This window comes from Cervus canadensis, chromosome 6 (assembly GCF_019320065.1).
Source record: "Cervus canadensis isolate Bull #8, Minnesota chromosome 6, ASM1932006v1, whole genome shotgun sequence".
Classification (NCBI taxonomy): Eukaryota; Metazoa; Chordata; class Mammalia; order Artiodactyla; family Cervidae; genus Cervus; species Cervus canadensis.
Window position 1 is genome coordinate 12373621 of NC_057391.1, and position 13407 is coordinate 12387027.

Sequence of the window (13407 nt, forward strand, 5' to 3'; positions counted from 1 at the left end):
TGTATAGGTGCACTCACACATTCCTCCATGTTTACTTGTCCTTGTAGGCACTTATGCCATCCAAGAAGAGTAATTTGTATTGTAAATGCAAGGGACTGGGTGAATCACTGAGGAGGGCAGAAAGTTGGCTTGTAAATGACTTGTGTCCTCTGGGAGCTTAGAGTCTAACAGGGGGAAGAGACATATCTGTAAGTGATTCCAATGGGTGGTGGAACACAGCCAGTGCTATTGGTTTGCGCATGAATCACCCCACCACCAACTGTCAAATAGAACCTGATGTGATGTAATTAGTCGGGATTCTTTGACTGTATTAGAAACCTAACTCAAGATTATTTAATCAGAAGAGGGAACTTACTGGCTTGAGTTACCAGGAGGTCTGAAGGCAGGGATGAGTGTGGAGCTGAAATGATAGTCTCAGGACTTTGGTGGTCGCTTGGCTTTCCTCCTCCTCCTGTGGTCGGGCTTCCTTTTCAGTCAGGTTCTCATCATGGGGGCAGCAGGGACCTCATAGCCCAACACTTCTAGTCCTTTGTGCTCCATGTCCCTGAGAAAGCACTGCCTCCTCTCCTCAGCATCTAGGTCAGTGCATGAATCACTGGTTGGCTCTGCCTGGAGAGCCCCACGAGTCCTGAGCCACTTGTGTCCAGGGGACTAGCTCATGAACGTGTCTTGGGGCAGGATAGATAGGGCCCCTTCATTGGCACCCCAGCAGGAACACACACTGTTGTGGGGGAACATATCCCAAATGAAAAAGAGGAGTTCTGTAACTAGAAGATGGGAGGAACAGATTCTGAAAGCAAAAAAAGGGTGAAAAGAGTTGTTCCACTGTAAATAATATTAAGCATTGGGTCAGCAAGACAGAAACTGCTAACACAGGATCAAAAGAATAATTAAGCATTGAAGGCAGGGGTGGGCAGATTGGCAGCTCACAGCCTGCTCCCTGTTTTTGTGTGGCCTGCAAACTAAGATTTGTTTTTCAGAATTTTGTGACATGTGATCATTGTGTGAAATTCAGATTTCAGTGTCCATGAAGACATTTTACTGGAACACAGCCCGGCTTAAGTGTTGTCTGTGGCTGCTTTTGTATTGTAATGGCAGAGCTGAATAGTTGCTTGTGAAAGAGATTGTGTGGCCCTCAAAGCCTTAAAATATTTGCTGTCTGGTCCTTTGACAGTAAAAGCTTCCTGACCACTGAGTTAAGGGGAAGAAGAATCCCCTAGCCAAGGAAGCTTTAGAATTGAAGCACGGAAGTCAGCTGTAAGATGGTTAAGTTCTTCATTGAAAACAGGTGTATGACGTGGGGAGGAGACCCTAGGGCTCTGAGAAGGGTTAGTTAACGCCACTGGCTTCTGTGTAGCCTTTCTACTTAGGGTGGCAGGAAGTCAGAGGTCCAGTTCATCCAAAGCTGACCCAAGTGGTTAGCCTATGAGTTAAGGGGTGTGTGTGGGGGGTGGGGAGCTCAGATATAGCTGTGCTTCATGCCATTGAAAGCAATGATTTGCATCACCAGCCCATCAAGCCGCTCAGCCCCCTCTCATTGTCAAGATCTTGTTCTGATTAAGACCCTGAAGAAAGATGATAGGATTTAGACCAATGCAGAGTTCATACAGTGGAGCCCGTGAGTAATGTTGTCTGCCTTGGAGTTGCTGGCCGATGAAGATCAATAAATGCTGATAACAGAGTTAAATTAAGCCTCAGCTGGGTTTTCTCTTCCTTCTGTCAGATGGAGCAGCATGTAACCTGCCTGAACTTTATACCCAGTGGCTGGGGCTTAGATTTTTGAGGGAACACCCAGCCAGACTGTGATTGGAGTGAGCTGTGAGGTTCTCTGCAGAGCATTAGAGTCGCTTATACCTGGGGGCCCTCCTGCTCAGAGTCCCCTCCCAGAGAGTTCCTTATTGCCTAAAGCATTCTGTGGAAACGGAGCTCTCGGGTCAGGATGAGATTTCAGCATTCTACGAGACTGAGAGTGTTTTTGGATCCTAGTCCTGGGGACAGCGGAGAGTCTCCAAGTTACCTCAAGGGACCCCAGCAGCAGCCTCGGGAGGAACAGGGTTCTCATAGCCCTCGGGATTTCAGCCTCTGAAGTCCTCCTCTCACTTCAGTCAGACTTGCTGTTGGCACCGATAGTCAAGATGTTAAGTGGCCCAAGTTTGTTTGTTGTTTTACAAGCTGTTGGTGGCAGATTCACGTATAATGAGTTTCTGAGTGGCTGCTTCTGTGACCCCTGCAAGGTGCTGTCCTCCCTGCCAGAGTTTTCCCAGCGTCTTGCCAGGCTTCCCCGAGGCCCGTGAGGGTGGCCCTGCGGCTGTGCACAGCGCGGTGTCCTGAGCACAGTCCCCATCCACGTGTGGCAGGGGGATGCCATCAGAGCCTCAACCTGTGGGCGGCCCATGGTGTCCGGGGGGCACCCTGGCTGTACCTCAGCTTCCTCTGCTTGCCAGGCTCATCCCCTGCCAGGTGGGACAGCCTCAGGGGGCAGTTAACTTACAGGAAGAACTGCTCCCTTTGGACTGTGTCTAGACCACCCCACCTTGCAGATGGAAAGAAACACAGTGGCTGATTAGTAGCTGGAATCCAGCATGTGGTCTCTGGCTCGAAATGTGAGTCACGTTCTCTAGAATTACCTCAGTGCTAGACCCACAGCGATGGATTATGTCTCCAGACGAGTTTGTTTCTTAGCATCTCAAGTGAGGCAGATGGGCCGTTGGAGGAGGAAAGTGCTTCCTCAGATCCCTTTAGGGAAGCATCGTGGAGGAGGTGGTATTTGGGCTGAGCTTGGAAACATGGGGAGAAGTTACGCAGGTGGCAGTGTTAGCACAAGGGATTCTAGGTAGGGAAACACATGAATCATGATGACACAGCGGCCAGGAAACACAGATAACGTCCTTGCAGGAAACAGCAAGTCGTTTAGAATATTTAGAATGAAGGATTCCTGGTGGTAGGTGGTGGGAGTTAAGTGAGAATTAGTTGAGGAGGGTCTTTCCCGCCATGTGCAGGGACTGGATTTTTATCCCAGGCAGTGGGGAGCTTAGGGGTGCTCCTGCACAGGGAAGTGAGGCGAGCTGTCCTTGGAGGAAGAGGCCTCTGGCTGCTGCAGCTCAGGTGACGGGGAGGGGAGCGAGGTCAGCGAGGAGCTGCACCATGGTTCTAGAGGAAAGAAGGTGGGTCTCAGTCACAGTAGTCATCGAGTGAAGGGCGAGGAGGACACAGGGTGGGAGAGACGACCTGGAAAGCCTCTGGGAGCAGAGGCCGGGTGTGGGTGGAGGGGGGTGGGGTGGGCACAGGAAGGAAGCCCCTAGCTTTGCCCCTGGGCCTTCCCTAAGGCAGGGAGTGGAGGGGACCCCAAGGCTGGGCCTGTTCCCTTTAGGAAAGACCAGGCCAAGAGGCGATCCCGGCAGAGCTGTGTCCTGCTCCTTCTCATGTCATAAAGCCTGATTTCTAAGGGATGCCTAGGGCCACGGTCCTGCCACTCTCCTCAGGAGCAGATGACTTCCTGAGGAGGTCTGTGGGCCCAGGAGAGCTGGTCTGACTTGGAAGTTTAGTGACCAGAGAAGGGGTAGCTTTTATTAACCAGTACCTTAGCAAGGTGGAACCCACCTTGCTCACCATGCCCAACGCTACAGTGACAATGTAGAATCTAGTGGAGACTCTCAGCTAGAGGGCGGGAACCAACATTAGGCTTAATAGCACCAAATTAATTACAAACAGGGTGGTATTTTCTTTTTCCACCAAGAAAAAGTTTTGGTTGAAACAAGGCTGGCAGTGAGTAGATAATTGTTGAAGTTGATGTTGGTGCATCATACTCTATTTTTGTGAATGTTGGGATTTTTAAGAGGAAAAAACTGGAAAGGAGGAGGCAGAAGCATAACGCGGCAAGTGACACACATGGGAGCGCCTCAGGGAGGGGAGCCGTGTAGGCGCAGCGGTCAGGGGAGGCTTCCCAGGGGAGGTGGGGGCCTCTCAGGTAGGACGTTTTTCCCGCACGTAACAGAAACTGGGCTTCCCTGGTGGTCCGGTGGTTGAGAATCTGCCTGCCAGTGTGTGGGGGACGGGTTCAGTCCCTGGTCCAGGAGGACCCCGTGTCTGTGGAGCAGCCGGACCTGTGCTCTAGAGCCCGGGTGCCACGGCTCTGGAGGCCACGCACTCTGGAGCCTGCGCTCCGCACCAGAAGCCGCCTCAGCGCGGAGCTGATGCAGTGCGCCTGGAGAGTAGCCCCTGCTCGCCACAACCAGAGAACGCCCGTGCACAGCAGCGAAGACCCAGCACAGCCAGCCAGTCAGCCTAAAAAACAAACAAACAGGTGACAGAAACCAACCTGAGTCAGTGTGAGCAGAAGAGAGGACTTCCTGACAAGGATCTGGGGGACTTTCCTGAGCGTTGGCAACAGCCCAGATGTCGCCAGTGCTCAGGAAGGGTCGGGACAGGGGTGGAAGACAAGTGGGATCCCGGGCAGCTTCTGTCCGCTTTTGGCTGCCTTGTCCTGCGTGCTCTGCAGCTTGGCTTTCTCTGCTGCTTTGTCCAGGGGCAGGAGGGGGGGCCTCCCACCCTGACCCCAGCTCCTCCCACCTCCACCCCAGTAAGCATCAAATCTATTCAGACACAGCACAGGCCCAGCCCGACCCTCTTAGCCCCACTGCCAACTCCTTGAGTGTCCTAGCAGAACTCACCTGGTGCAGATAGTCTGTGGCGCTCCCTCCTGTAGGGAAGGGAGGTAATCAAGAGGACACTTTTGGGTCACCTTCTCCTTCCTCGCCTCCAACAAGCAAACAAGACTAGAAGGATGATAGATCATATAAATACAGAAGGCATCTGGATAAGAGACCAGGCAGAGCAAATGATTCAGACAGAAACATTCAGGGACTCCTGGGGAACAGCAAGGATCCTCTTGGCACTGACAGTGGCTGGGGAGGTGGGGTGGGTAGGGACATAGGTAGGAGTCAGACCGAACAGGATCTGATTGTTTATACTGCTTGTGTTTTTTTCTCAAACAAATGTTAGCTTTTGTTCCCCACCCCCAAGCTTCAGACTTAGACGACAAATAACAAGCTTCAGAGCCATTGAAATCTAAATTCTGTTTCTCATATGTAGTTCCTCTTACTTATTGAGCCCTTAGTACCTGCCATCGAATAGGAATTACTGCTCTCACCTGACAGCCAAGGAACCCGACCTCAGGTGGCTCATGATTTTGGCCGGGCTCACACAGCCTGTGCTGGTAGAGCTAGGATTCAAATCCAGATCTGCCTGACTCCAAAGCCGGTGCTCCCATTTCCACACCGCAGTACATGCCTACTTACGGTAATTTTTGATGCCAGTTGATAGTAAGAGTCAGTGGATGTTAGGATTCTTGGTTGTTGGGAAACACAGGTTAGCTCAAGCAGTAAAAGAGGTTGTTTGTTTGTTTGGCTTAGCTAACCAAACCCCAGGAAGAGTAAGAATGTAGCCTGGCCTTAGGGAAGATTGTGTCTAGGGACTCATATTCCATTAGCTGTTATATTTCAGTTAAGATATGCAGTCGGTTCTCTATACCTGCATCCTTGGATTCAGCCAACCTACAGATGGAAAATATTTGGGGAAAAGTTCCAAAAAGCAAAATTTGATTTACATAGCATTTTCATTGTGTTTATAACTATTTACATTGTATTAAGTATTATAAGTAATCTAGAAGTGATTTAAAGTGTACAAGAGAATGTGTAATACTCCATCATTTTATATAAGGGTCTTGAGCATCTGCAGATTTTGGTATCCATGGAGGTGGGGGTTGGGGATGGGGTGGGGTGGTGTCCTGGAACCTGTTAATTCTCGCTTATTTGTTTCTCTTCCAAAGTTGGCTGTTTTCTCTCAGGCCAGCTGTCTCTACCACATGGGAACCATTGCCTCTGGCTTTAGTCTCATTATCAGAGAGGCAAGAGCTTTTCCCAGCCTCTGACAGAAAATCCTGAAGAACGCTCTAACTGAACTAATACTGGTCTTACCCAGACCTGCCGGGTCACCAGGAGGTTGGTGGCCCAGCCTGCATCAGGGCCTGCCCTATGGCCCGGGGACAGAGGTCTGATGGTCAGTCTCCATCCGAAGCAGCTGGCTGGAGTCAGGGAGGCACAGTTTTCCCAGAGTTAGTGCATGTGGTGGGGGAGGGTCCTTCTCAGTAGATGACGCTCGGAATGCCAGCTCCGTTTAGCTTAGGTTTGTCCTTACCTGGCAAACACGCTGTCCTCGGTGTTTTCCTTCAGGGCCTGTCTCAGGCTAAGCTAGGAATCACTGGTAAGTGACCTTGACTTCACGAGTGAATCCTGCTGACTGTGACCCAGGCATCAAGGGTAATGCCTTACTTGGGTGCAGCTTGGGTCCCCATAACTATGGTGATATTATTAGAAATTCTCTCCCACTTCCCATTTAAAATCCAACAGATTTCCAGTCTAACTGTGTCTTTCCTTTTGGCATCTTCCCCCCCACCCCCGCCCTTTTTTCCTCCTGCTGAGCAAAATTAGCTTTCAGCAGGTAAAACCAGGTTTTTAGCTGATTTCTTTCTTGAAGTTCAGATGATAATGTCCAAGTAGCCAACATTATTTTCCTGTCCACTGGTGGTTGATTGGCTTTGTGACAGATTGCATATTTGCTTGTCTTTGGAAGTCACTTAGTCTGGAAGGCAAAGTATACTGCTCTAAGGCAGGTTTTTCTTGTTTTTTTTTTTTTGGCCATACCATGTGGCATGTGGGATGTTAATTTCCCAACCAGGGGTCAAACCTGCGCCCCCTGCATTGGAAGCATGGAGTCTTAACCACTAGACTGCCAGCGAAGTCCCTAAGGCAGGTTCTTTTAATGGGAAGGTTACTCTGTGGTCTTTAGCAAGGGGCTTCTACTTGAACCTTAATTTTCATATCTATAATATGGGGCTGCTCTGCCATATGTTATTATGGGGTCATTTAAAATGATCCAGGATCCATAAACTCACGCCTTGACTATCCCCTTTCCCCCTTTTTCTTTCTCTCCCTCTCCCTTCTCTCCCTCTCTCCCTGGTTTAACCCCTTTACTTTCTGCTGAGGCTGGTGTTACTACCTGATTTCAGATTCTGACCATTTCTTAGAATGGCGTGTGCTGATGAAAACCACATCGTGGCCTAATGCGACATCTTGTGTTAATTGTCAGCATTTGCGTGCCTTTTGGGTCAGGGATGAGCACCGCATTTGCAGAGGGGCACACAAAGGTACAGAATGAAAGCAATTCACAACTAATGAATCATGGGAGGGAAGTAAAAATTAAGATGCAGTTTGCTGGACTTGCTTGCAAAACTCTTGAAAGCAGAGAGATAAAAATAGCTGCTGGTTAGGACCTGGCACACGTGCTCCGAAGGCTCACTGAACTCACTTGTTAATCAGGAGGCTCTAGTTCCCGCTGTCAGCACATCTCCTGCAGTTAAACTTGCTCAGGAGGGTAGTGAGCTGAAGCTGAGAAGGAAGCACTTGCTCACTAACCCAGAATTATAATCTCTCACAATCAAATTTTAAGGATGTCAACCTACCCCAAGTCAGCTCCTATTCCCAGATAAAGCTTGTTTTATTGGTTACCCCCATGACAGGTAACTCCTGGACTCTGGGCCTCAGTGTTTCTTGTCTGTTCAGTTCAGTCGCTCAGTCGTGTCTGACTCTTCTGTGACCCCATGAACCGCAGCACGCCAGGCCTCCCTGTCCATCACCAACTCCTGGCGTTCACCCAAACCCATGTCCATTGAATCGGTGATGCCATCCAACTATCTCATCCTCTGTCGGCCCATTCTCCTCCTGCCGTCAATCTTTCCCAGCATCAGCGTCTTTTCCAATGAGTCAGCTCTTCGCATCAGGTGGCCAAAGTATTGAAGTTTCAGCTTTAGCATCAGTCCTTCCAATGAATATTCAGGACTGATTTCCTTTAGGATGGACCGGTTGGATCTGTTTGCAGTCGAAGGGACTCTCAAGAGTCTTCTCTAACACCACAGTTCAAAAGCATTAATTCTTCGGCCCTCAGCTTTCTTTATAGTCCAACTCTCACATCCATACCTGACCACTGGGAAAACCATAGCCTTGACTAGATGGACCTTTGTTGACAAGGTAATGTCTCTGCTTTTCAATATGCTGTCTAGGTTGGTCATAACTTTCCTTCCAAGGAGTAAGCGTCTTTTAATTTCATGGCTGCAATATGCAGAGGGGTTAATAATGCTTACTTCACAGCATGGTTGTGAGGGTTAAAGATGACAGTGTATTTAAAAGGCCTGGCATAGTAGGTGTTCAATAAACCAGAGCTGTTGTGATGTTTGGCTGGCTTCTTATTTGTTGAATTCCATCTCCTGTGGTGGTGGCAGCCTGGACAGGGACTGGTCCTTTTTACTCACAGCTCAGTGCAGGCACTTTATTAGTGTTTATAAAGAATAAACAAGTGAATTATTTAATCCACAGAGGGGTAGAAAATGCTCAGAAGTCAAGTTGAAGTCACGTGCTCATGGGGGGAAAATCAAGAAGCTTTGAACAGTGGTTATTTCTGGTGCAGAAAATATCAGAAAAGAAAATTCTTTCTTCCACTTAGTTTTTTCATAACACCTTCTTATTTGTTTATGAAGAAGAGGGTTTATTCTTTTTCATTGTTGCAGAGGCTGGGCAGGATCTGGGTTTCAGACCTTAGCATCTTATAGGTTTCCTAGGGAAGCTTGTCAGCCTGGGAGCTTAGAGGCTAGTGGATACTTCCTGTGCAATGCAGCACGGCCCATCACTTGCTGGGGCTCCTTCCAGCTTCACTCTCCTGATATTGGAGGGTCGGAAAGAGAACCCAAGGCCTGGAGAGGCCTCGGGAAGTAGAGAGGGACCACCTGGGCCTGTAACATGAATAGCGTTTGAGGCGGCTGCAGGGGAAGATGAGGGAAGAAGCCTGACTAAACCCCCCAGGGCTCCAGAGCAGGGCAGGATTCCATGTTGGGAAAGGCCCTCAGAAGAAGCAGACTTCTACCAGGTGAAGAAGTGAGAGGGCAAGTGGGAAAGGAGGATGTTTTAGGTGCGGGGATCAGTCAGGCAGGCGAGCCCGAGCCCAGGCGAGATGGACATGGAGAAGTGAGCAGACAGTGGGCTTGGAAAGGCAGGCTGAGGGGCCTGGCCTGTGCTGTGAGGCAGCTGGGAGGGGCGGTCCCACTGGAGTGTCACTGTGTGACACATGCTGGAAGAGGAAGCTGCCTGGGACGGAGCAGAGGAAGGGGGGGCGGGGATTGTGGGAAGCAAAGGCAGGAGGCAGCTTGTGGGAGCAAACAGCCTCTCAGGCCTTATCTGACCTCTTTTCTGTCCTCAGAAAAGAGCCTGACTTGCTGGGGTGCCGGGGAGGAGCATGTCCTGTCCTGGCAGCTCCAGCCACATGTGCTGGAGTGGAAGAAGTTAGGATGTCTCCAGGCAGCTTCTTGTCAGGCCTTCAGGGTCACCTTGAGGGGCCCTGTGTGTGCATTTGGCTTCCAGGATGAATGTGGTCCAGGCAGGGAGACACCCCGTCCCCCACCATCTGCGTGGGTCTCTCAGCCTCCCAGGCAGTGTTCCCTGGGCTGAGTGGGGGAAGCAGGAGCTGACAGCCAGAGAGGGAGGAAAGTGGCATTACATAAGTTTGCAAAAAAAGGAGGCTGGCTTGCCATGTGAACAGAAAGCAGATACGAGGACAGCCACAGAGGCAGTGCAGCCTCTTCTGAGCAGCAGTGGTGGCCTGGGGAGTGGTGTCTGAGCGGCAGGGGCAAGTGAGGGAGCGGGTGTCTGGAGCCGGGAGCTGCTGGTCTTGGAGTGCAACCCGTGAAAGAATCCTCCATTGTGATCCTGTCACGTGTGTGCTCTTTAAATGCCCACAGTTCATTCGATGGGTCCTGGTCTCCATCTGGTGAGGCCATGAGTGCTGTGGTGGTTATCACCACTTTACTGATCCGCAGACCACAGACTACTAAAGCCAAGGGCTCGCTCAAGGCTGCATGTGGGATGTGTGGCAGGGCCAGGACTCAAATACAGGTCTCTTGATTCTTGCCGCTCTTTTGCTTTTATAACAAGACCTAATAGGTCACTTCTGAATAGGCCATGGGAACATTGGAAGGTGAGGGCGCTCAGGGCTTTGTGGTCAGTCACTCAGGGTATGAGTGATGTGGTAGCAGGGTGAGTGGGAAGAAAACAGATCCAGGCATCACAGGGTCTGAATTCTGGTTCCCACTTTATCCAGTTTTTGCTATGTGAGCTCAGTCAAGTCCCTGGACCCCTTTGGGCCTCAGGCTTTTCGTCTCCACCATGAAGGGGAGGAACCAGATGCCTTCTCAGGCTACTTCTGACACCTGTGTCTGTATGGGAGACTCGGAGGCAGGCCAGTGGGTCTGGAAAGATCTCAGATTCTGTGCTGCTGTGACCTGTGACACATAGATGGCTGGGTCTTAGACAGGCAGTACTCATGGTGCGAAGTGTGTGTGTGTCCCCGGTGAGTTTAGCCCCATTCATTCACAGGCATCTAGGAGTACTTCTGTATTGTCCTGCCAGGTATTGTCCTGTATCTGCGGTTAAAGGGATGAGGCAAACTGCCAGCGGCCCTGCCCTGGTGGAGCTGGTGGTGGGTGGAGAGAGGCTGGAGCTGGTGTGGCTGTGGTTAGGACTTGACCCAGGCTGGGGATGATGAGGGCTAGGTGAAGGTGGGCAGGCGAAGGACTTCCTGGGATATGAGAGAGGGGTTTTTGTTTGTTTGTTTGTTTATCCTTGGAAAGATACTTAAGTGGATCTGTTAGATTCTGTGTAAGAATAAATAAATGCATTCTTGTGAGTATTGAAGGGGAGCATAATAAAATCTTAATAGTGGCTCTGGTAGGTTGAAATTATGAGGGTTTTACTTTTCCCTCTGGTTCTCCAGATGTCCTGTGTTTGTATTATGCCCGTCAGAGATTCCCTGTCAGGGTTTATGATTTTGCTCTCGGGTTTGGCCTGCTCTCGAGTGGGTCTCCTTGTTTGCCAATGTCTGTCCACAAACCTGGTGCCTGGGGCCCCTTTACCAAGTCCCAGCCTCTGCTCTGCCTGCTTCATGGGACAGTTGTTTGAATCAGAGGAGATGGTAAAAGGAAAATGTTGAGAAAGTTACCTCGTGGCAAAGGGAAGGGCCAGTGGACTAATACTGGTGGTGGGAGCCAGGTTGGCCGTGGGGATGGCTTGAGTGCAGCGAGGGGGAATGGGGCTGGTGCGGGGACACTGTTCTGACCCTGAGGAGCAGCTTTCAGGCCTCCCTAGTTCTCTGGCCCCGACAACGAGAGACTCTCCTTGACTAACAGGTAGATGCAACTGTGCAGGCTGTTAGAGAAGTGACTTCAGTGAAAGAGAATCAAAAGTTGGTTCCCAGCCCCTGGCACACACATTTTTAAAACCCCCATGTTCTGTGCTTATCAGGTCAAGAACAGGAGTACCTGGCTCCATCCCACCCTCCTTTAGTCTTTGGTCTGTAGCCTCCGCAAGCATACAGGTCTTATTATTTCTTCCTCTCTTGTGATCCGGTGATAGGCGTTGTGTCTTGCCAACAGAGGCAGCTGAAGCAAGGCCTTTCAGTCTTGATTATTCATGGTAACTGACTCCTTCCTGGGGTCATCTGGCCAAGACTGGGTTCTCAGAGTGGAAAACACTGGCTTTCTGCATTGCTTCTAGAGCAGCTTGTCACTCCTCTGAGAGTTCTTCCTTGAACCCTGAACCAGGGGGAGTAGGGGCCTCGGTGTCCAGTGTCCGTAAGCCAGGGGCTGGCTCTGTGACGGGGCTGGGGCGTGTCGTGGCATTCGTGGTCAGGGCTCGTCTGTCTGGGGAGCGTTTCCCAGTCCACCTATGTCAGCTCTCTGCTTTTCTGTTTTCTTTCCCCTGCAGACGTCAAGCCGTCCAACATCCTAGTGAACAGCCGTGGAGAGATCAAGCTCTGTGACTTCGGGGTCAGCGGGCAGCTCATCGACTCCATGGCCAACTCCTTCGTGGGCACCAGGTCCTACATGTCGGTATGAGCGCCGTGTTCCATTTCTCGAGGCTCTTGTCTGATCGGGAATAGGAGCCAAGTGGGTGTCTTCCCAGTGGAGCCAGGTGCTTGGGTGATGGGGATGGGGGAGAAAGAAATGAGGGATGAGCCTTGTGGTCCTTCCCTGAGGAGATCACAGTCTCAGGGGAGATGGGCTCGGCCTTTCACAGGCCTGGGAGCATAATTGGGGCACTGGGGCCTTGACTTACTGCATCTCAGCTTCAGCTCAAACCGGTACTTGGATGTTTCCGGAGCTTGGCTTTCATTCTGTAGACATGGAGCTCCAGCCACCCTCAGGACCTCTGCCTGCTGTCTTTAGACCCTCAGAATGACATGCCCAGAAATGCCTCCACCCCAGATTGCCCCGCCTTTTCCATTAGCAGTAAATGGCATCACTGTTTCCTTAGTTTCCCAGGGTAGAAATCCAAGCAACAGCTTCCAGCCTCTATGCCCATCTCCCCATCCTTCCAGCACCTAGTGACCTGACTCCTGTGTCTTCAGCATTGTCTTTCCCTGCACAGTCTCTTGTCTCCCACCTTGCGGCATGTGTCCCAGCTCCTGCCCGTCTCACCACAGCACAACTACCTGGTCCCCTGGCATCTGTTTCCGCCGACAGCCTGAGGTCCCCGAGTCCTCCCTCCTGCTCCCCCCATCCCCACCCGTGCCATACAGCCAGCTCCCTGAGGGGCAGGGATAAGCCTGGAGGTGCCTCTGTTGTCCTGAGGGTCCAGTTTGGGGCCTGGGCCGTGGTCGGTGCTCAGGGAATGCTTGGCCAAGCGGGTGAACATGTGGTTGACGAATGGGCGGGGACATGGCTAACACTCCTAAGAACGATTCAGAAAGGGGAAACGTGGCTTTGGGTGAGGGCTGACGGGCTGAGTAGAGGAACCTTACTTGAAGTGAGTGGGAGGCCTTCAGAGGTGAAAGGAGGGGTTGGCACAGGGGCTTAGGGCGTCTTAGCACATTGTTTTATGTGCAGGCTTTCAAGCACTTTCACATCTTGCCGTGATGATCCCATTTGAACTGAATGGTTGTCCCATTTTAGAGAGGAAATCTAGACTCAGGGAGGTGAGATGACCCACGTGCTTCACCTTGCAGAGCCAGGGTTCAGAGCCAGGCCTCCAAGCCGGCGAGTCCCACTCTGCACTGCAGGCCCTCACTTGCTTTTAGGTACAGCTTGGCAGCTGTTCCTGGCCCCCATGTGGCAGGTCCTGCTCACGTCCTCTTCCTGCTTGCCTGTCCCCTGTCCACAAGTGATTCCAGCCACGGGCAACATGACTCACTGGGTGCTGACTGACATCTGCACCCCCTCCATTCCAGTGGCTAAAAGACGTGAAACCCAGGGGCTCTTCAGCTTCTTCCCCGAATGTCTAAAAAACTGAGCAGCTAGCACCCTGGGCT

The 13407-nt window shown here is 51.2% G+C and overlaps 1 protein-coding gene across 2 annotated transcripts in view; it reads left to right on the top strand.

Moving 5' to 3' along the window:
• MAP2K1 (mitogen-activated protein kinase kinase 1) overlaps positions 1–13407 on the top strand; it is a 75497-nt gene that overhangs the window by 55520 nt on the left and 6570 nt on the right. For both annotated transcript variants that reach the window (XM_043470867.1, XM_043470868.1), the window contains exon 6: positions 11865–11989. In XM_043470867.1, coding sequence (XP_043326802.1) covers positions 11865–11989 — 125 coding nt within the window. The remainder of the gene's footprint in view (positions 1–11864; positions 11990–13407) is intronic.